The following is a 25,023-nucleotide window of genomic DNA, read 5'->3' as shown; positions in this document are numbered from 1 at the left end:
TGAGCGCGTCATCAGGAGTGCTCTCTCTCCGACACACTCTCTCTAATTCATGTCTTTGTAATTGTATATCCTTGGTGAGGATACTGGTGTCCAGAGCTGAGCATTAGCTTCCAGTCTGCTGTGACTCTGCTGACGCACAGTGAGAGCTGAGGCGCGCGTGTGGTGCGTGTGTTGCAGGGCGCGGAGCGGCGGCGGCCCGCGGGCGCAGATGCGGCCGGGCTGGAGGATGCGCCCGCGCCCGCCCCGGCCCGGCTAGCCTCACCATGAGAGCGGCCTGCCGCTGCTGTCTCATCGCCATGGCCGCTCACGTCGTCCTATCACTCACTCCAGGTGCGGCTGTGCGTTAGCGCAAAGTGCTCCGCAGGTGTATCTTAGCCCAATGTCTCACTCAAAAAAATACACTGCTGATCATTAAAATTACAGCTGCGTGACTCTCAGTATGCGCCACAATAAAATAAAAAATAAATAAATAATAATATGAATGTTTCATGACAAACAAAGTTTGTCTGCAAATTGTAGTTAGGATGACAGTTTGTGCATCTTTACATCAATAGAAGACTACTGGATAGGAAGTGCCTTCAAAAGGGAGTAAAAATTGCTAAAAATAAGTATACTAAAAGGTTTTTAGGCCAGATAATCAGTAAGATGAAGAATACTCTTGAACAATAAAAACCTTGCAGCAAGTAAAACATTTTACGTGTCTATGATTACTTACGAATAAAACCATGATGTTGACCAAAGATTAAATAAATTTACTTCCATATGTGGAAGCATAGTAAAATAAAAATGTTTCATGACAACCAAAGTTTGTCGGCAAATTAGAAAAGGCAAGAGTCCCTGTTGTAGTTAGGATGTCAGCTTGTGCATCTTTACATCAATAGAAGACTACTGGATAGCAAGGGCCTTCAAAAGGGAGTAAAATTGTTAAAAACAAGTATACTAAAAAGTTTTTAGGGCAGATAAACAGTAAGATGAAGAATAGCCTTGAACAATAAAAACCTTGCAGCAAGTAAAACATCTCACTTGTCTAGGAATACTTATGAATATAACCATGAAGTCGACCAAAGATCAAATAAATTTACTTCCATATATGGAAGCATAGTAAAAAGTTTGCAGACTGAAGTCAAGAAAGAAATCCAGCTGAAGTTTTACGAAGCAATAGCAGTACCATCCCCTAATTATGGAAGTGAAGCATGGGCAACAACATAACGTCAAGAAAGTAGAATAAAGGCCCAAAATTCGAGATTTCTAAGATGAGTGGTTCAAATGGCTCTGTGCACTATCGGATTTAACATCTATGGTCATCAGTCCCCTAGAACTTAGAACTACTTAAACCTAACCAACCTAAGGACAGCACACAACACCCAGTCATCACGAGGCAGAGAAAATCCCTGACCCAGCCGGGAATCGAACCCGGGAACCCGGGCGTGGGAAGCGAGAACGCTACCGCACGACCACGAGCTGCGGACAAGTGGAAGGATGTACAAGGCAAGATCGAAAAAGAAATGCAGCTGTAGGGGAAGTTTTAGGAATACATAAGCTAAAAGAAAATATAGAGAAAGAAAAGAGAGTAGAACTATAGACCATCTCACTGAAAAAAGTTTCCCCGTAAAGGCTCTAAATTACAAATGCTCTGGAAGAAGAAATTTAGGAAGATCATGCAAGAGACAGGTACTTTAAAAGGCCATTTGCGTAATACATGAAGTGAGGAAGTAGAACACAAATAGAGTTGATACAATCTAGAGTAGTTTCCCACCTGAGCAACAAAAATATCACAGCCAACCACAGTTTAGATACTAGAACTGTTACTCTTCTGAGAATGCCACTTAGGTGTTAACTCACCAAGTTCTCAGGCATTAAAAAATTAAATAGAGCTGGTTGATGTTTCCTCCGACCCATCTGAAGCATTTGACTGAGTGAATCACAGGGAAATTGAAATTCTGTGTGTCTGATAGTATCTCCAGACAAAGAATAATGTATGTAGAAAAAAAATGCTGAAAGTTGTAGTTAGTAATTTAATCAGTATAGGTCGGTGATATTATTCTGACTGGGAAGAAATCGAGTATGGGTTGCCCCAAGGCTCAGTGTTAGGACCACTGTTGTTCCTCATACATGTAATCTCTAATACACTGTGTTGTGCAGATGACACTAGGCTATAGTCAATCCACTTCCATACATGGCTACACTCCATACAAATACTTTCAGAAACGACTTCCTGACACTTAAATCTATACTCGATGTTAACAAATTTCTCTTCTTCAGAAACGCTTTCCTTGCCATTGACAGTCTACATTTTATATCCTCTCTACTTCGACCATCATCAGTTATTTTGCTCCCCAAATAGCAAAACTCCTTTACTACTTTTAGTGTCTCATTTCTCAATCTAATTCCCGCAGCATCACCCGACTTAACTCGACTACATTCCATTATCGTCGATTTGCTTTTGTTGATGTTCATCTTATATCCTCCTTTCAAGACACTATCCATTCCGTTCAACTGCTCTTCCAAGTCCTTTACTCTCTCTGACAGAATTACAATGTAATCGGCAAACCGCAAAGTTTTTATTTCTTCTCCATGGATTTTAATACCTACTCCGAATTTTTCTTTTGTTCCCTTCACTGTTTGCTCAATATACAGATTGAATAACATCGGGGAGAGGCTACAATCCTGTCTCACTCCCGTCCCAACCACTGCTTCCCTTTCGTGTCCCTCGACTCTTATAACTGCCATCTGGTTTCTGTACAAATTGTAAATAGCCATTCGCTCCCTGTATTTTACCCCTGCCACCTTCAGAATTTGAGAGTTTGACAGAGCAGTGAAAGACCTGAGTCGAAACAAGGCCCCGGGAGTAGACAACATTCCATTACAACTACTGACAGCCCTGGGAGAACCAGTCCTGACAAAACTCTACCATCTGGTGTGCAAGATATATGAGACAGGCGAAATACCCTCAGACTTAAGGAAGAATATAATAATTCCAATCCTAAAGAGAGCAGGTGTTGACAGATGTGAAAATTACCGAACTATCAGTTTAATAAGCCACGGATGCAAAATACTAACTCGAATTCTTTATAGACGAATGGAAAAACAAGTAGAAGCCGACCTCGGGGAAGATCAGTATGGATTCCGTAGTAATGTTGGAACACGTGAGGCAATACTGACCCTACGACTTATCTTAGAAGCTAGATTAAGGAAAGGCAAACCTACGTTTCAAGCATTAGTAGACTTACAGACAGCTTTTGACAATGTTGACTGGAATACTCTCTTTCAAATTCTGAAGGTGGCATGGGTACACATTATTGCAACTAAAATTGTTGCTAACTTACCCAGTGGTATAGCACGTCTGTCACACAGCAGAGTAAAATTTGACAAACTGAAAAAAAAAATTTCTTTGAGAATTCCTTGTGCTCCGAAGAAGAACTTCTTGCATTTTAGTTTGTAAAAGGTGCTCGTTGAGAATTTATAAATATTCGGCATGTAGCCATATTTCCAAATAAATTTGCGATGTGAATAAAAAAGTCTTGTTTCACATCATTACGATTTATCGTGCAAATGATCCGTGGAACATAAAACTAACTAACCGACTAATAGGGTTGAATGTGAAAATTATTTTCAAAAGTTGGTGCGCCACAGGTCATAAATAGTTCAAGAACGTCATGATTTTTCGGCAAGAGTTGCTGGTAAAAAAATGTTTTTATGGACCTGATGATTGTCTGTGGAGCGATACTGGTTGCTCAGTAAAGAGATATTATTGAACAACCAGTGTCAGTCCACAAACAATAATCAGCACCATCAAAGTATTTGTAAGGGATTGATAAGGCGATATAAAATCAATGATATCAGATAAATCCACTAAGCCGTCACTGTTGACGCATAGTAATATGACGACGTAATTAATATAACTATGTGACAACAATGACGAATTCATAAATTATATTATCTTACGCCAGGAATCCTAGCACAGAATTGAAGCACCACGAAATGGCTTACCCATACCTGTCAACCGAGCTGAATTCAATCAGATACCCAACCAGATTAGACCATTTGTTGCTGCGAAATGGGTTAGCCATGTGAACTACATTTTGCGCCGTCTGCATCCCTAAATCATCATCAGATTTAATCATGCATTCTTCTTACCATAGTACATAACCACAATAAGTAAAATTTCACTGTTTCTCATCCGTCCTGGTTTTCCAGTTGTAAAAGCCACCAGCGTCCATCTACAGCTATGGCCTGCATTCTGATGTGACGTTTATCGTAGAGGTTAAGTCCCACAGTACCAGTTGTTAGAGTTTATTTTCAGTCCATTCATTTATGGATCTCGGGTATAATAACTGGTTAAGGCCCTCTTTGCACGCTGTAACTAACCCTCTGCTTGCAAAAGTTGTATGGATATCTGCCCGACCAACGCCATGCACTCTCCCTTTCCCTAACCATTTACCTACGCTCGTATGAATCCGCTTCCAACTCGTAAAGTTCTCACCCCTCCTCACCCACATCGAACTCCTGCTCCTATACCATACTGACCGTAAACTAGATTCCAATAACACTATTGTCTCGCCTCTGAACATCAACTCTGGTATGCTGCGGCATCATTAAAAACACGTGCCACCGTCCCTACGTCGACGAACACTCCATATACTATCCCCACGCAATATCAACCAAATCCCTCTTTCAGACAATGAGATCCGGTCCAATATGTATCACCCTCTAGCGACTTTTCCACACCTGTCCCACTCCAGGTCAATGCTCTCCTCTTCTTTTCCCTCTCCATCGATTCCCATTCCTTTCCTTTTTTTACCACTACCATACCGTAACGTACCCAACACTCCTTCACTCGTCCCTGGATATGTGACCATGTCACCAGATCGAACCTGAAGCCACGGTCTAATGTTAGTCGAGGCTCTCGCCAGAATATACAACCTAACTCAATTCATAGCCAAAGCCCAAACCCCACTATGCTTTCCAAACTCACTCCACTTTGACTGTTCTAACATACCAATCGAAATGCGTTATCGCTTCTATACGCCAGTCCAATAATTATGCTCCTCCAGTTCCACTGCTTACCGTGACAGACACCAGACATCTACAAGCAGTTACAGATAATTTTGAAGCTTTCGAAAAAACTGGTTTACATTATAAGGAATTTTAAACACTCGCGAACATTGTAGACCATTCTCGAATTTATTCCCTTGAAAACTACAGTGATGCGAAAGAGATGATATACTGGTGATCGCTACGATTTAATGGTGACACGCATGTCTCATCAACTACAACACCTATCAAAAACACAAACACCATATTGTACACTGGGGAAACCAGGGCAGCACCATAAACAGGAACAGTGATTAGTCGTGAATGGTGTTGAAGGTATTGTTAACCTCATCCACAAAGACATTAATAAATAGAATTAGGTGACAAACGTCCTGGGATCTCTCCTGACACCGCGTTAGACCGCCTTTTGCCCAATATGCTGTGGACTCAGCAATTCGTTGGAAATTCTCTGCAGAAATATTAACCTACTCTTCCCCTATAGCCGTCCATATACGTGAAAGTGTTTCCGGTGGACGATTTTGTGCACGAAATTGCCTCCCGATTACGTCCTGTAATGTTAAATAGTATTTATATGGTCAAATCATTTGCTCGAGTTGTGTAGAGTGTACTTCACACCAATTGTCGACAAATATGGCCTGCTGAAATGGTGCACAGTCATCCATAAGAATCCATCGACGTTTGGGAATATGGTGTCCATGAACGTCAGCGAATAGTCCTCAAATAGCCGGAGAGAACGAGTTGCCGATGGTCCAGTCCATTCCATGAAAACACAACCCACACTAATATGGAGCCTCCACCGGATTGCTCAGTGCCTTGTTGACAACATGGGTCTTTGGCTTCATGGGATCTGAGCCACACAGAAACAGTACCATGACCTCATTAACAACTGAAATCGGGACTCATACGACCAGTATCATATTTTCGGTCGCTAATGACCGCGCAGTTGAGAACCCCACAAACCAAACATCATCATCATCATCAGTATAAGGTTTAGCACTTGTCTAGGGTCCCACTGATATGGTCAGAAGCCTAGTGCAGGCATTCTAGTTCATGTCGCGTTATTAAGCGAAGGCATTCGCTTCTGTCGTCTGCTACTATAGCCCATTAATGCTAAATTTCACCGCACTGTCTAAACGGATACGTTGACTTTATAGTTATTTCACGCAGTGTTGCTCGTCTGTCAACACTGAGAACTCTACGGACACAGCACTGCTTTCAGTCGTCAAATGAATGCCAACGGCCATTGCGTTGTCTTCCGTGCGAGGAAATACTTGGCATTTGGCATTCTCGGCACGCTTTTGCCACGGTGAATCTCGGAATATTGAAATTACTAATGATTTCCGAAGTGGAATATACCATGCGTCTAGCTCCAAGTACCATTCTGCATTGAAAGTCTGTTAATTTACATCGTACTACCACAATCATGTTGAATATCTTTTCACATGCATCACCTGAATACCAATGACAGCTCTGCCAGAGCACTGCCCTTCTTTTATACCTTGTGGTCGCGATACTACTACCATCTGCTTATGTGCATATCATTATTCCATGACTTTTGTCACATCAATGTATATTTATTCGTAAACTGTTTCGATACGCGAAGGCAGCAACTTCAGATGCTAAATGGTGGTGGCTCACAACACCTAATGACACACTGAAGCAGTGTGGTGTACTGACGTCGTCTCACATTCCGATACACTCCAGCTTTGTACTTGTACGGTGCATTGCCAGCTAACATGATTTTTGATCTTGAAGGAGCGTGGTGTGTGAGTGGTGGGATTTGGGGCCCACTGGAAACGCTGTTGACATTTTAAAATGACTTTTACTAACTGCAATATATAACGCTGCGATGTCAACACGCCTCTCAGTGTTGTGTCATGGCTGGCACTGACATATGTGTAGTGACTATCGCTCTAGTTGCTGAAACCGCACCACGAGACACTGACGGGAGGCGCATGATGGGTCGGCAGTCTACGCCCACATCCATTGACGTAAGCTGCGCGCTGCTTACCTCACTGTCGTGGAGCGCTTGCAGGCCCACACTACACTCGTCACCACGGTGGGTGTGCGAAGAAGGCTGTGTGGGGCATAACTCACTGCCCTCAGATGATGATTGGTGCTGTGGCGCGTAGTCTCACTAGGAACTCAGCGTTGAGGCAGCAAGCACGGGCGGTATGTCGACGAGGCTGTGGCACCAAGACCCATTAAGGATTAAGAGCTGGAAGCAGCCACAGCCCGGTCTGGAACCCATCGCTGCCGCTGATGATGCCTAGTTGTCTGGTTGTCAAGAATACTTCTGGTGTCGTGGTGGTGCAACTTGTTTCCAGCGACGACCAGTCACCCCTTGCCTAAAAATGAAAACTTTGCCGGCCGCGGTGGTCTAGCGGTTCTAGGCGCTCAGTCCGGAACCGCGCGACTGCTACGGTCGCAGGTTCGAATCCTGCCTCGGGCATGGATGTGTGTGATGTCCTTTGGTTAGTTAGGTTTAAGTAGTTCTAAGTTCTAGGGGACTGATGACCACAGATGTTAAGTCCCATAGTGCTCAGAGCCATTTGAACCATTTTGAATTTTTGAAAACTTATTTATATGCCTCTGGCGCCCACTTGTTTCACAAAAACAACCATAACAAGAGACTGGCCCTAGTGTGGTGAAATACCCCGTTTGCTAAATGATTAACACTGTGCGGTGCAGTTTATTGCTGTGCTCAGCTGTCCTTCACTTACAATCATCTGCTTCACTGTTACTGTCCGCCACAAATAACAATACTGGTGGCTCAAGACTCTCGACTGCTGATACAGTGCTCTGTGGTGGCTTGTTCATTACTTCATATTACTTTTGCTGGAGACTTACAACTTTTGTCCCAAGACTGGGAAGCACACTGCAGTCTGGAAATAATAACTTCGTAGTTGCGAAATTGGTTGAAATAGTTCAGTTTTTTAACGAGATTGATCGGATTTCACATGACTTGGTCTTCTACATGAATCAAGATCGATACTTGGAGTGAAATTTAACTTAAGCATTGAAGCTAAAAGACTGTCACGGTGCCAAATGTTATCGACTTTATCGACTGGTTCATATTCTGGCTGGTAGAAGACTGCCTAGTACAGCCAACACGCTCAGTCTATTGTTCATTAAGCAAAGTGCATCGAATCAGTATGGGGTTAACACAACAAGAATAAGCATTCTGCATTCTGTATTTCAACAGCTGCAAATCACTTCCGGTTCTGTAGCATGATATGTGGCGGGAGTACTCCAATGCACCTCCTATAGGAGAAAACATCTACTGTAAAATGACGCCCGAAGTTACTAGGCAGTATTTAAGTAAGGGGATAGCCACAGGTCGTCCCTTTGTGCTCATTCGAGGTGGTAAGAGTATTCAAGACAGTTCAGCAGGTACGAATAGTCACCTGAAGCCTCCCAATATCAGACTAGAATTATCCATTCATGTGTCTGCCTTGCGAGCCCTACGATAACTTTAATGTTGCAGACGATATACACTGAAAGGTCGGAAGCTTCCGGACACCCCTATGTAATGCGGAATCGACTACTACATTCACGAAAGGCGGACGTGACACTATAAAAGAAAGAGGAGTTATTGTAGAAGAGAAGCGGTTCGAACAGAATGGACCTGTCAGCAGAGCTCAGTGACGTCCAAAGTGTGCCAGTCATTGGATGTCACCTGAGAAACTTGTTCATTAGGGGTATTTTAACACTTCTAAAGCAGCCAAGCTCAGATGTTGGCGATGTAACTGTGAAGCGGAAACGCGATGGGAAGACAAAAAAATGGTTCAAATGGCTCTAAGCACTATATGACTTAACATCTGAGGTCATCTGTCCCCTAGACTCAGAACAACTTAAACGTAACCAACCCAAGGTCATCACACACATCCATGTCGTAGGCAGGATTCGAACCTGCGACCGTAGCAGCAGCGCGGTTCCGGACTGAAGCGCCTAGAAGCGCTTGGCCACTCCTACCGGCAAGGGAAGACCACAGTTAAGACCAAGCAGACCTCATGTACTGATGGGTCGGGACCGTCGAGAACTGCAGAAAGTGGTTGTAAAAATCATGTGAAGTCAGCAGAAGGAATCACTTGTGAGTTCCAACGTGCTAAGTGAAGCTTGAGGTGCTGTTAAGTAGGAAGTCACTCACAGTGGATGACTGAAAACGAGTGGTAAGTCACGCAGTACCGTGTGGCAGTGAAATGGTAAGGTTTGGGTTCGACAAATGCGTCGAAACGTTACCAGCCAACAGTGAGGTATGGACGAGGATGTATAGTTTTTTACAGGTGTTTTTCGTGGTTAGGGCGCGGTTTCCTTATAGTGCTTAAGAAAACGCTAAATGCGAAGTAATATGAACACGTTTTACAGGACTGTGTAAATCTTACAGTTGAGTGTCATGTCGGTACGATGATTGTTTGCATCATCATGACAGGAAGTCTCTTCTGTGAAGTAATGGTCTGCAGAGACAGCATTTCTGAAAAGGACTTGCCTGGCCAGAGGCCAATGGAACACCTTCAGAATGAAACGTCGACTTCATCCAGTCCGCAGCAATCAACAGCAGTAACTTTTCTGATTTCTGGTGCACTTCCTCCTCAGACACGTCACTGAAAGTTCAAGCCCTCATAAAGGCTTAGGGTAAACATACGCCTTATTAATGTCATCTAATAGGTGTCCGCATACCTTCTTCCAGTAGTATATAATTCATTTTCTACACGATCCTCATGATGGCGATAAACAACTACGTGAAGAGTTCTGTGAAGTTGTTGATGACAGTTTTAGATCTCGTTTAGTGTTCAGTTACGAGGTTAGGATCCATTTTAAGTGAAAAAGTGAACCGCCAAAACGTAATACTATAAGGAAGACAGGAGCTACATAATAAAATAAGAGAGAAACTTGGACCAGATTCATGTATTCTGCCCCGTTTGTCGAGACAAGACTACGGTTCTTTCTTTTTAGTGGATGAGAAGCTTACAGAAACCACGTACTCAAATGTCTTGGAGCTCTGGCATTTTCCTCGATTACGAGGACAAGCCGAATATTTCATTTTTAAGCATGACTGATGACATAAGATAAAAACCCTAATGATGCATTAGCCTCCAAGGTCACCTTATCTCATGGAATGTAATTTTTTCTTCTTGGTGGTTAATGAGGGACTCCGTCTGTGAGCCTTCCCTGCCTTCAATAATGTCGGAAGTGCGGCGACGCATAGCAGTTGCGAATGTCGAAGCCCAGGCATGCTTGCTTTAGGAAAGGTAAAGGCACCAAAGAGGCGGTTCTCACTTTGTGGTTGATAATGCAAGCAAGACTAAATAAAAGTGAAGACATTTTCTTAGGATTTAACGACATGGGAAAAGCATTTGTCAATGTAAAATGGTGCGAGATATTCGAAATCCTGAGGAGAACTGGGATACACTACGGGGAAAGAAGGATAATAGACTCAGGTGACAAAAGTCATAGGATACGTCCTTTGGCCACAAGTGGTGCAACAACTCTACGTCTCTTGCACTCAGTTAGTAGGTGGAAGAGCTTGCCGAAATATTCAGCCATGCTACATCTATAGTCGTCCAAAATTGCGAAAGTGTTGCCGGTGCAGGATGTTGTTCATGAACTAACATCTCAATGATATCTCATAAATCGTCGATGGATTCATGCCGGGCGACCTGGATGGACGAACCATTCTCTCGAATTGTACAGAATGTTCTTCAGACCAATCGAGAACAATATTGGCGTATTGTCAAGGCGCATTGTCAGCCATAACAATAGCATCGCCGAATGGCTGCAAATGGTCTCCAGGTAACCGAACGTAGAAATGTCCAGTCAATGAACGGTTCAGTAGGACCAGAGGATCAAGTTCGTGCCATGTAAACACAGCCAACACCATTATTGAGCACCAGCTTGCACAGTGCTTTGTTGACAACTTGTGTCTTTGTGGGCCTGTAGTAAACTCGAACCCTGCTATTAGCTGTTACAAACTGACATAATTACCCACCTAAGCAGGTCACGCTTTTCTAACCGACTACTGTCCACCTGATATAATCACGAGCCCAGGAGAGGCGCTGCCGGCGATTTCGAGCTTTTAGTAAAGCCACAGGTGCAGATCGTCTTCTGCCATAGCCCATTAACGCCAGATTACGCCGCTCTGTCCTAACGGACACGTTCGTCTCACGTCCCACACTCTTTTCTGCTGTTATTTAACTCAGTGTTTATTTTCTCTTAGCAATGACAACTCCTAGCAAACACCGCCGTCGACCTCTGCGATTTGCGAAATGTAATGTCCCACGCGTCTGGCTCGAACTATCATACCAGTCGTGCGGCCATAAGAAAGCCTTTCATATGAATTACCTGAGTACAAATTACTGCTCCGCCAGTTCGCTCGTCTTTTATACCTTGTGTACGCGATACTACCGTCACCTGTATATGTGTTTATATCTGCTCAAAATTCAAATGTGTGTGAAATTTTATGGGACTTAACTTCTAAGGTCATCAGTCCCTAAGCTTACTCACTACTTAACCTAAATTATCCTAAGGACAAACACACAAGCCCATACCCGAGGGAGGATTCGAACTTCCGCCGGGACCAGCCGCACAGTCCATGACTGCAGCGCCTTAGACCGATTTATATCTGTATAGCATGAATTTTATCACCTCAAAGTACACAATACGGATAAGAACCAGGAGGACAATAAGACTAGAAACTGAGAACGAACTGTGTGGAATAAAAAGTCTTTCAGTCCTACTGTTGAGTCTGTGTGTCAAAGAGGGAATGACGAAAAGAAAATATTGGTTCAACAGTTGAGATAAAATTAAGGATGAAAGGATATGAGTGATGAGATTCGCTGATGACACTGTAGTCTTTAATGAACCTGAGGAAAACTTACAGGATCTGCTGAGTTCTGAATAGGGATTGAGAGTGAATCGAAGAAAGACGATAGTAAGGAAAAATAGGAGAAAAGAGAACAGCAATAAACATAACATCAAAATCTATGGTCACTGAAATTAAGGAATTCTGCTACCTTGGGAGCAAAATATGCCATGACCGACGTAGCAAGAAGAAAATAAAAGGCAGCCATGACTGATAAACAGGGCTTTTCGTGGCCAAGAGAATTCTAGTGGTATCACACATAGGACTTAAATTGAGGAAGAAATTTTTGAGAATGCGTGGAGAACAGTGGTTGTGGTTCTTGGACAGTGAGACAACTGGTAAAGAAGAATACTGAAGTGTCAGACATGTGTGACTAGAGAAACCATTTGAATATGTTGAGAACTGATAAGAAAAGTAATTAGGATGTTCTCCACAGAATCGGCAAGAAAAGGAATATAGGGAAAACACTGACCTGAAGAAGGCGCAAGATGATGGGATATGTGTTAAGACATAAGAGAATAGTACCCTTGGGATTAGAGGAACTGTAAAGGCTAAAAACTGTAAGGGAAGACAGAGAGCCGAATATATCCAGAAAGTAACTGACAACGGAGGGAGCAAATGTTGGTCTGAAATGAAGAGGTTACATCAGGAGGGCTAGTCATCTCATTAAACTGTCCACCATTTCTAATTTCATCCTTTGTAGTGCAATATCAGCAGGACATTTATTTAAATTAACAGTAATGCTGCAAATAAGTGCAGTAAAGTTCCCTGGGGAGAGAAAAAGGAAACCTAATTAGCTCCTTAAGCGCAGTATACAAAAATTCCGTGGCAACCTGGCGCTAAAGTTACAGGGCATCATGTGAAGTCGCTGCTTTTGGATTATGTGGCGGCGTCTTACCGACCGTGGGAGTTGCTCTCCCTTCGCGTGTGCAAGCCAAGGGATGAAGGTGGTTCTTCCACGTGAGGCTCTCTTGTGATGGTATCCTAAGACCGCTGGTAGGGGAGCCACTCAGTGGATAAATTTGAACGACGAAGACATAAAGCCGCCAGCATTTCTTTAAAATAACGTAATCTCCCTCTTTCATATCTGTCATCGCCGCCTTGCCAAAATGAGAACAGGTTATCCATGGGGTGACCTCTCGCGTCATTATCTTTCCTTGCTCTATGCACAATCCTTTTATCTCTAACAAGGCCCATGATAAAGTAGTCATTGCGGTGACCAGCTGTGGAAGAACAATGTTATCTTCCCAGTTTTCTATGAAACGTATACAGATACGTGTGTGCGTGTTTACAAGTCACGCTTTGAGCACAGATAGGCGCTCAGTGTAATATAATGGACACATTCTTGGTAGGCCACTTTAAAGTACCACCTCATTGTCAAACGCATCTGTAAACTGCTTTTATTTGTTATTTGTTTTTCTTATAGGTATGACTTGTGTGTAGGTGTTGACAGATGTGAAAATTACCGAACTATCTGTTTAATAAGTCACAGCTGCAAAATACTAAGGCGAATTCTCTACAGGCGAATGGAAAAACTGGTTGAAGCCGACTTCGGGGAAGATCAGTTTGGATTCCGTAGAAATATTGGAACACGTGAGGTAATACTGAACTTACGACTTATCTTAGAAGAAACATTAAGGAAAGGCAAACCTACGTTCCTAGCATTTGTAGACTTAGAGAAAGCTTTTGACAATGTTGACTGGAATACTCTCTTTCAAATTCTAAATGTGGCAGGGGTAAAATACAGGGAGCGAAAGGCTATTTACAATTTGTACAGAAACCAGGTGGCAGTTATAAGTGTCGAGGGGAGGGGCATGAAAGGGAAGCACTGGTTGAGAAAGGGGTGAGACAGGATTGTAGTCTAACCCCGATGTTATTCAATCTATATATTGAGCAAGCAGTAAAGGAAACAAAAGAAAAATTCGGAGTAGGTATTAAATTTCATGGAGAAGAAATAAAAACTTTGAGATTCGCCGATGACATTATAATTGTGTCAGAGACAGCAAAGGACTTGGAACAGCGGTTGAACGCAATGGACAGTGTCTTGAAAGGAGGATATAAGATAAACATAAAGAAAAGCAAAACGAAGATAATGGAATGTAGTCGAATTAAGTCGGGTGATGCTGAGGGAATTAGATTGAGAAATGAGACACTTAAAGTAGTCAAGGAGTTTTGCTGTTTGGGGAGCAAAATAACTGATGATGGTCGAAGTAGAGAGGATATAAAATGTAGACTGTCAATGGCAAGCAAAGCATTTCTGAAGATGAGAAATTTGTTAACATCGAGTATAGATTTAAGTGTCAGGAAGTCGTTTCTGAAAGTATTTGTATGGAGTGTAGCCATGTATGGAAGTGAAACGTGGACGGTAAATAGTTTGGACAAGAAGAGAATAGAAGGTTTCGAAATGTGGTGCTACAGAAGAATGCTGAACATTGGATGGGTAGATAACATAGCTAATGAGGAGGTACTGAATAGAATTGGAGAGAAGAGAAATTTGTGGCACAACTTGACAAGGAGAAGGGAAAGGTTGGTAGGACATGTTATGAGGCATCAAGGGATCATAAACTAAGCATTGGAGGGCAGCATGGAGGGTAAAAATTGTAGAGGGCGACCAAGAGATGGATACAGTATGAAGATTCAGAAGGATGTCGGTTGGAGTAGGTACTGGGAGATGAAGAAGCTTGCACAGGATAGAGTAGCATGGAGAACTGCATCAAACCATCTCAGGACTGAAGACCAAAATAACAACAACAACATTACTTTTTAATCGTTTGATTAACGGTCTTTGGAGACAGGTCTTATCCTTTACAAGTGTAAGGAAATAAGAAAGCTATTTTCACAATACCCGACTAATTAGCCAATGTCGGTACATACGCTTGCGCAGTCGTTCTCGGAAGTGGGCCAGTTCAAATCCTGGTTGTGGAATTTTCTCACTGCCACTTTTTGGTTGGGGTGTGCCTGATCATCAGTCTTTGCACCAATGTCTTGGTGTAAATTTGAAAGTTCTCCGCATTGTCTCATGAGATCAGGGCATGTGGCTCTTTTGACAGTGATCAGTTGCATGGGAACGACAAGCCCCGCGACTCCCTAGATGTTCGTCGAGTGGCATCGGGTGCGGGCAACGACTCTCGCCATTTTCCTTCATTTCATCCATAACTAAACCTGCCCAATAACCCACTGTGAAGGCACTCACCGCAGGGATACACACTTGAAACATCATATCAAGCAGACGAAAGGCAATGACAAACCCCTTCCACTAGGGCCACACCTAGATCAGCGCTGCAGGAGTCATAATGCTGCTCCCCTATGCCTTTTCCGTAATTGTTTGACTACTTTGGCTGCTATCAACATTACAAGATTCGAATCTGGCCTGAAAGTAGGCTCAGAAGTCAGAATTACCAGCACATTATCTTTGGCGCTGCGTGTGGATTAATTTCACACACGCAGCATCACCAACCAAAAGACCACTCATCCGCCCGGCCCTCCCTCTCCCCAATCCGCCCTCCTCCCCAGACACTTCCATCCGCTCAAGTCTTCTTAATCTCCGCGATGCTTCACGGTGGCGGCACACTGAGCATTTATGAAAGGTATATGATAACACCGACCCTGAAGGTAGTTGAGAAAAGCACCTCAATGTTGCATATGAACACACACGTGTTACCAAACAAGGAGCAGGTAGATGGCTGCACACTAAAAACTTAACTCTTCATCAAGAAAAAAAAAAGAAATTTATTTTAAAAATTTCTTCGAACTATTATCAAGAATTTCTTCTCACATGTGAAATTTGAGGAACATAAGTAAATGCAAGAAAACTAGCAATGAGACATTAATATTTGAAATTTAGGCTACTTTCAGTTAAAGTTTCCAGTCGTGACATTAAGTTGACTCTTGTCTCAAATAAATTAAATAAAGCATCGTATGAATTTAGGCCTTAGTAAAACATAAAGATAATAAAAATATAATTTAACACATGCCACAAAGAAAAAATGAAACCTCGGGCATAACTAAATTTCTAGTTAACATATGAGTTCACATAGCATATTTGAAAACCAAACTACAGCCATAAAATAGTGTAAATACAAGCTTTGAGTAAAACAGAGAAATTATATTTGAAATCCTATAAGGTGGTAATGGGTGTCTTGTAAAAGAAAAAGGATCAGAATATCGGATTTAATTAAATTATATTTCTCTCAGGCTAGTTCTATAAAAGAATTTATAAATTATATTCAAAAAATAGTTTAAAACAAAGCAGCAAGTAGTAACACAGAACTTACATTAATCCTGAGGAGTAACTAAATTTCACAATACCACAGCAAATAGTACTCATAAATCAACAACTTTCGGAAAAACATCACGCACGTAATCTCGAATATAGCAATCAGCGTAATAGCTCATGCGTCCGAGATGACAATAGGACTAATACACAGAACAATTGTAAAGAAAATTGTAAATCTATTAAATGACGATCAATTTGGCTTCTGATTGGTAAAGGGACCAGAGAGACCTGGCGCTTGATAGGATTCGTCGAGCTAGAAAATTTCTCGAAGGTGCAAAATAGTGTATGTTATTCGAGACTCTGAGACAAATGGGAGTAAGCTGCAGAGAAAGGCGGGTAATATACAATATGTACAAGAGTCAAGAGAGAACTATAAGAATGTAAGACCAAGAATGGTGTGCGTGGATTAAAAAGGGTGTAAGACAGGACTGCAGTCTCTGTCGCATACTGTTCGATCTATACATCGAAGAAGCAATGACGGAGGACAGAAGAAATGTTTAAGAGTAGGATTAAAATACTTTGTGAAAGGATATCGATGATCAAATTTGCTGATGGCACTGATATCATCAGTGAAAGGGAAGATGAATTATAGGATGTGTTGAATGGAATGAAAAGTATTATATGTACAGAAAATGGGCTGAGAGTACAACAGAAAAAGCCAAAGGTAATAAGATGTACCAAAAATCAGAATAACGAGAAGCTTGACATCAAAATTGGTGATCATGAAGTTAAGGAATTGTGCTAACTTGCCAACAGATTTACCCAGGACGGACGAAGCGAGGAATGCATAAAAGACATAGCAGAGTCAAAGAGGACATTGCTGGCAAAGAACGTCTACTGGTTCTAAACATAGGCCTTAATTTGAGGAAGAAATTTCTGAGTGTCTACGTTTTGTATACAGCATTGTGTGGTAGAGAATCCTGGATAGTGGAAAAACGAGAACAGAACAGAATCGAAGCTTGTGAGATGTAATGCTATAGAAGAATGTTGAGAATTAGGTGAACTGATATAGAATAAGAAGGGTCTTGGCAGAATCAACGAAGTAAGCAACACATGGAAAACATTGACGCGGAAACGGTATAGGATGATAGGAGATTTGTTACATCAGGGACTAACCTCACGGTTCTTGAGGATGCTGCAGACGTTAGAAACTGTAAGAGAAGAGAGAGATTTGAATACTTTAAACTAATCATTGAGGACATGGGGTTCAAGTGCTGCTCTGAGATGAATAAGTTGGCCCAGGACAGGAATTCGAGGTGATACGTATTAAACCAGTCAGAAGATTGGTGGATAAAAAAAAAAGTCCGTTCTCAAGGCTCGCGTTCCCCTCTCCACGTTCTGGGCCTTAACTGTAGTTACATCTTTATAAAGGATGGCTGGAACACCTCAGCTGTTCAGTGTAAAATGGTAAATCAAAGTATCTCCAGCTTTATTTTATTTTTTATACCACTTTCGCCTTTACACTACGCTATCTTTATGCCCCCTCCCGGTGTGCGGTAGGGTTTTGGAACATATATTGTATTCGAACATTACGAAGTACCTCGAAGAATACGATTTACTGACACATACCACGGTTTCAGAAAATATCTTTCTTGTGAAACACAACTAGCTCTTTATGCTCGTGAAGTAATAACTGCTATTGAATTGGCATGTCAAATTGATTCCATATCTTTAGATTTCCAGAAGGCTTTCGACACCGTTCCTCACAAGCGTCTTCTAACCAAACTGCGTGCCTACGGAGTATCACCGCAGTTGTGTGACTGGATTCGTGATTTCCTGTCAGAAAGGTCACAGTTCGTAGTAATAGATAGAAAGTCACCGAGTAAAACAGAAGTAATATCCGGCGTTCCCCAAGAATGTGTCATACGGCCTCTATTGTTTCTGATCTGTACTAACGACATAGGAGACAATCTGAGTAACCGTCTTAGATTGTTTATAGATGATGCTGTCATTGTCGTCTTGTAAAGTCATCAGATGATCAAAACGGCTTGCAAACTGATTTAGATAAGATATCTGCATGGTGCGAAAAGTGGCAATTGACCGTGAATAAGGAAAAGTGTGAAGTTATTCACATGAGTGCTAAAAGAAATCAGCTAAATTTCGATTACGCGATTAGTCACACAAATCTGAAGGTTGTAAATTCAACAAAATGGTTAGGGATTAAAATTACAAATAGCCTAAACTGGAACGATCACATAGATAATATAGAGGGTGGAGCAAACCAAAGAGCGCAATTCATTGGCAGAACACTTAGCAGGCGCAACAGGTCTCCTAAAGGGCCTGCTTACATCACGCTTGTCCGCCCTATTCTGGGGTATTTCTGTGCGCTGTGGGATCCGCGTTAGGTGGGACTGACGGATTACATCGCAAAAGTGCAAAGAAGAGCTGCTGGTTTTGTATTATCGCGAAGTAGGGGAGATAGTGTCCCAGACATTATACGTGTATTGGAGTGGCAATCATTAAAACAAAGGCGTTTTTCTTTGCGACGGGATCTTCTCATGAAATTTAAATCACCACTTTTCTCCTTCGATTGCGAAAACATTCTCTTGGCATGCACTTACATAGGGAGAAATGATCATACGATAAAATGAAAGAAATCAGGGCTCGCACAAAAAAATTTAAGTGCTCGTTTTTCCCGCGTGCCGTTCGAGAGTGGAACGGTAGAGACACAGTTTGAAGGTAGTTCATTGAACCTCTGCCAGGCACGTTATTGTGAATAGCAGAGTAATCACGTAGGTGTATATGTAGATGTAGATGTGAAGGAAGAATCCCTCCTGTTGTACAATTCAAACAGGGGCCAGCACGTATCTGTAGATTTCTTTTTAACCAAGCGATTGCTTTGACCATCGCTTTGTTTAAAAGAAGTCTGCTGTGCCGTCAGGTCTGTTTGCTACCACTGCCTCTTTATAAAAAGCTTACTGCTAACTGCCGGATTATTCTGCAGCAGTGCGCAACGCAGTGAACTGACTTCGGTTATCTGCCGAGTTTCAGTAAATCTAGAATTTAGGAAAAAAACAAACCAGCGAAATAAATGACACCTCACATCTTGTGAAATATGTGAATTCTACAGTTGTACTCCTTACAGTTCCTAGGGATTAACTGCACACAAACAGATCTGTTGGTACGCCTGCAGAACCCGGGACCGCCTCCAGCAGCAGCGCGGCGACCACGGCGACGCCCGCCGGCAGCCTGAGCGAGTCGCCGGCCGCCGCTGGCGCGCCGCAGCCCCCGGAGGCGGCGCAGCTGCAGAGCAGCGCCTCTCCCCAACCGCCGCCGCCGCCGCCCCCGCACGTCGCCCACGCGGCGCCCACGCCCGGTGCCGCTGGCAGTGGGCGGCGGCCGGGCCAGCACACGGTGGCGCCGCTGCTCCTGGCGCACATCTTCGACACACACTCGCCCGCCAACAAGCACCACCACCACGACCACCGCTGGGGACCTCACTTCGAGGACGACGGCCTCAACGTCTCCAACGTCACCGTCCAGGTCGGCGACACCGCCGTCCTCAACTGCAAGATCAGCCTCTTGCAGGACAAAGTGGTAAGTCACCGTGTGTCACATACGTTGCGGAGTCATAGAAAGTCATCACGTTGCGGCAGGCCGGGTTGTCCTCGCACTATGCTTTACACAATCAGCTCATCTTCCTGGATAGGTTTCTGGTTGTCTGCCCCTTCACTCGGCGATGGTAGATACAGGTTTAGCCAATAAAAACAGCGTTGACGAAAATTCGACTAAATAACGACTAAGAAAAGGCCACAAAACTCCAGTTCGATGGCAGTAACTGCAAGTTTGTTAAACTATCGAGCGTTCGGGATATCTAAAATTTACCTTACATTGGTTTATTTACTTAGAAACACAGGACATGTTTAGCGAGTCCGTATTTATCATCCCAACATCAATTATGCAATGTTACTGATTATCTCTGTTAGAAGTTCACACGCGAAATCATCCAGAAGAAATTTAATTCTAAACAATCGCTGGCCCACTACTACTTGCGAGTGAACATACTCAGTCGTTTAGTGAGCTTCTTGTAAGAAGTGCACGCCGTAATATTTCGTAATCTGCGCGAAACACGCCACGTGGAGTTTATGTACGACATGAAATGTTCACACGAAAATATCTTCTAAAATAAACTATTTACGAAACTCAAACTTTCACTAAATACACAACACTTTAGTTGCTTTTCGTCAACGACACGAGAATTGGTCAAACGTGCGAATTTCTTCATTTTGGTACAGGTTTGGCATAGGTCTTTAGCAAAAGACGCCTCCCGAGCGACTATAACGACTCATGGATCTGAAAAACAAAGCCCTATTCAAACGCGTGGGAAATGTTGAATTCGTATTGGCTAGTGTGTTAAGCAGCCAATGGCATCATCTCGAGCACTTGTATACTCGCGGCATTTGTAATGTCAGCCAATCGGATTACCCCAAATAATTTAGGCTAGAAATTTCGTAATTCCGAAACTAAATAATATTTAATGAAAACAAAATAGGATTTCTTTCCACAAAGTAATTTACTAATGAATTTAATACTCAACGCCCCTTCAGGCCGCCTTTTTAGACGTCTAGCTCTCTCTGGTCATTAATCACAAACTCCCTTCATGCACATCAACTATTTTCACACATACATTTACATTGTTTGAACTAAATGTCGCGTTCTCGCTATACGTATACCCCACATCCACTCTCCGTTTCTCTAAAACACTCACAGAGCCAAAACATGTTGAAATATTACTTTTCCATTTAACTTTTAATGAAATCAGAAATCCGTCTAATGAACCCAAAGAAAAATTGTAATAATTAGATTATATCAACTAGTCATCTTGGTTGTAGCTTCATTTGGTACTATAGATGAATGCATTACAGTCCAGGACGTGTTTTAGGTAAAAAGTTGACTCTCAGAAAGTGCTGACGTACTTGATACGAAATTTTAAATGTATTGTTGTGTTATCCATAGAATTTCTTATACAAACTATGTAAACGATTGACTAATATTTAATAGTACTTCTTTAGATTCATATAGAGTATGTGTAACGCATTGAAATCAGCATTTCGCAAGTACACTGTTCGCTCGGCCAAGTAGCCAGCGTGAGAATCAAAATCTGCTCTCCTCCCGCCTCCAAGGCAAGCTACTCTTTCAGTGCAAGATGACGGAATAGTTTGCTTAGTTACAACGTCTCTTAGCTAGCTTGGCATAGGAACGAGAGAAATAAACATAACGGTGAAAAAAATCACCGATCCTTAAGAGCTATCAGACTAATGCAATGTAACACCGGCCCTAGCCTTGACAATGGACAGGAAGGGAATCCACAATCTTAGCCCCGTATACCGCATCCAGCTGAAGTCATTAATTGCTGATCACCCCGTTAGAGCTGTAAAATTGCAACCATGTCAATTGTTTCGTTTCTTCCAGTGTTTCAGATAGTCCAAGACATTTACGTCTATTTATTCAGGGGTTCAGTTGTGGTGCGACAGGGGTAGGTTAAGGAACACATGTGTGCTACCCTAAGAACACAGAAGTTGTCTTGTATTGTAACACTACCGGCAGTTACCAAATTAGCCTCTCCAATAACGGAACCCTTCTGAGAACCGTTTAGCCTGATCGTGGCTGTACGTAATGACAGGGAATCTGACTATAATTTAGTAATGGCGAAGTAAGTGAAACAGAAACAATAACAAAGCGAAGGGTTTTAACCTGACATTATAATAATATTTGGGGAAACTGTAATTATATATACATGCAGTCGCTAGACTAATTAGGCAATGGGATGTCAAGTTTTATGGCAAAGTGGAAATAAACTTCGCCTAACAAAACTTACCTCACTTGGGGCCCTAACTAATGTCTTCCAACACAGTTACTCTCCAAATTGTACGCTTAGTTGCCCTAGCGAACAACACAACAGCTAACCCTTGTTCATAATATAGAATGGTCAATAAATAAAACAGTACACACTGTCTCACAATAACACTTCCTATTGTGCAAAAATTACTATGCAGTATAATGAACAAATACCGAAGGGAATATGAACCTATTATTCAGGGGTTCAGTTGTGGTGCGACAGGGGTAGGTTAAGGAACACATGTGTGCTGCCCTAAGAACACAGAAGTTGTCTTGTATTGTAACACTACCGGCAGTTACCAAATTAGCCTCTCCAATAACGGAACCCTTCTGAGAACCGTTTAGCCTGATCGTGGCTGTACGTAATGACAGAGAATCTGACTATAATTTAGTAATGGCGAAGTAAGTGAAACAGAAACAATAACAAAGCGAAGGGTTTTGACCTGACATTATAATAATATTTGGGGAAACTGTAATTATATATACATGCAGTCGCTAGTCTAATTAGGCAATGCGATATCAAGTTTTATGGCAAAGTGGAAATAAACTTCGCCTAAGAAAACTTTCCTCACTTGGGGCCCTAACTAATGTCTTCCAACACAGTTACTCTCCAAATTGTACGCTTAGTTGCCCTAGCGAACAACACAACAGCTAACTCTTGTTCAGAATATAGAATGGTCAATAAATAAAACAGTACACACTGTCTCACAATAACACTTCCTATTGTGCAAAAATTACTATGCAGTATAATGAACAAATACCGAAGGGAATATGAACCTATTATTAAAGTCTGCCTGGCAGTATCATGAGCTACAATTCTCTTAATGAACTATCACAAAAAATCATGATTTGGAACAGTAGTAATTACCATAGGCTTCAGAAATTTGCACATGCGGTTACAATACTCTATGGAAATAGGTAGTACAGCTGCTAATATTATAAAAAAATTGGTGCATAATTAATGAATATACCGATTGCTACACTTGCTCGCCGGCCGAAGTGGCCGTGCGGTTAAAGGCGCTGCAGTCTGGAACCGCAAGACCGCTACGGTCGCAGGTTCGAATCCTGCCTCGGGAATGGATGTTTGTGATGTCCTTAGGTTAGTTAGGTTTAAGTAGTTCTAAGTTCTAGGGGACTAATGACCTCAGCAGTTGAGTCCCATAGTGCTCAGAGCCATTTGAACCATTTTTTTGCTACACTTGCTCAGAAGGAACCTTGACTTTCATTTACCACACAAATAAAGTAGCTTAGGTGGTCCCTTGAGCTGGTATGGTTTTTAAGAACCGTAATTAGTTGTAAATCGTAACACACAAAATCGAGGAAATGGCAAATATGTTTAGTAACACCTTTAAGAATAATGACTAGTGCAAAATTAGTCAAACGGTTAACAAGGGGACCTAGCGACTAGTCTATCATTGGACTCAAAGCCAAACTGACTTCATAAATGAATATATAACTTGAAACAAACGTCTGTTTACAAACTCGCTCAAAGGGAAATAATACTGCTTGGCAACTTCTTACTTAATGAAAATCATTCTTTGTGAACACAGTTTAGGAAACTCCAAGATGAAAATTTGTGTCGAGAAAATCATTTACTACTCTACAGGAAACTAACCAAACTTCATATTCCACAAATTTAATAAAAATTGCAAAATATTTTTCTGCCAAAACTGTTTCTTAAATAAAATCTGGACACTCGGTCTTAATTCACTTCGAAAGGACCCTGTCTAGGAATGTGATTGGGGATAGTCGTGGGTGTGCACATGTAAGTTATGAGTTCCATAAAAAGTTGTTATTCGGTACATCATACCTGGTACATTGGATGTAAATATTTAGATACCAGTTCTGCTGAAGGTGGTGGCGCGTGTGGCAAATTACTGTGGCTATACAATTGGCGGTAAAGCAACCATGGTTTTTGATTTTAGCCATGCCCTGATATAGCGCTTCTTGGAGTCGTAAATTTAACCAAACAGGGCCAATAATCTTACCTTGCTCGACAGGTCACTTAACATTCTCACTTAACATTCCATTCGAGGCTAATTTAGATGCTCGCAAGCTCTTCTTGCCTCGATTCATACATCGAAATTAACCACAATAGCTGATCATGGCTGCCACCGACCACTCAGTGTCACACTCAGAACTCGAATATTCATTCTATTCATTATCACAGTCAGAACTCGAATTGCCACTCGCCACAAAGGAAACAAGCGCCTTGAGCGCCTTGGTAACCTTCTTTAGATCCGCCAAGCTACGTCCATGGTGTCGGGGCTTTATTCCGGGTTTTACAATTAGCTTCACTACTTGTGGACCAGTAAAAATAGAGAATATTTATAAACTATTACATTCACAGAGTATTACATATAAAATGAAAGGCACAGCTACAATGTAGTTTCTTAAAACGTCAAATATTAATAAGTTCTTAAAAACCAAAGATATTTACCATGCAGATACACAAGTGTACAATGTCAGCAGAGAACGTACACGGAAAGCACTTTAATCTATAGATTACTGGTGTTACAGCCTCATTTCTAAACATGCAAAATCACGACTTGTCGTCATGTAAAATAATTACAGTTGTTGTGTCAGTTGGCTCAGTGGAGACGGGCGACTTAATGTGCAACTGTGAGCAATTGCATTTTGCTAGGTGCACGACTCTAAAAGTACACAGTTTGTAGTTCCCATCATAGTGTTTGTGTGGAAACTTTTTGAGTCATGATTACATTCACAGAGTATTACATATAAAATGAAAGGCACAGCTACAATGTAGTTTCTTAAAACGTCAAATATTAATAAGTTCTTAAAAACCAAAGATATTTACCATGCAGATACACAAGTGTACAATGTCAGCAGAGAACGTACACGGAAAGCACTTTAATCTATAGATTACTGGTGTTACAGCCTCATTTCTAAACATGCAAAATCACGACTTGTCGTCATGTAAAATAATTACAGTTGTTGTGTCAGTTGGCTCAGTGGAGACGGGCGACTTAAT

General features: G+C 42.0%; 1 protein-coding gene across 1 annotated transcript in view; it reads left to right on the top strand.

Moving 5' to 3' along the window:
• Positions 1-263: 263 nt before the first annotated feature.
• LOC124623038 overlaps positions 264-25,023 on the top strand; it is a 156,467-nt gene continuing 131,707 nt past the window's right edge. The window contains exons 1-2 of the mRNA XM_047148831.1: positions 264-330; positions 19,327-19,730. Coding sequence (XP_047004787.1) covers positions 264-330; positions 19,327-19,730 — 471 coding nt within the window. The remainder of the gene's footprint in view (positions 331-19,326; positions 19,731-25,023) is intronic.

The sequence above is a fragment of the Schistocerca americana genome, chromosome 7, assembly GCF_021461395.2.
Source record: "Schistocerca americana isolate TAMUIC-IGC-003095 chromosome 7, iqSchAmer2.1, whole genome shotgun sequence".
NCBI lineage: Eukaryota > Metazoa > Arthropoda > Insecta > Orthoptera > Acrididae > Schistocerca > Schistocerca americana.
The sequence above is the reverse complement of the archived record's forward strand: the minus strand, read 5'-3'. Positions and strand labels throughout refer to the sequence as shown.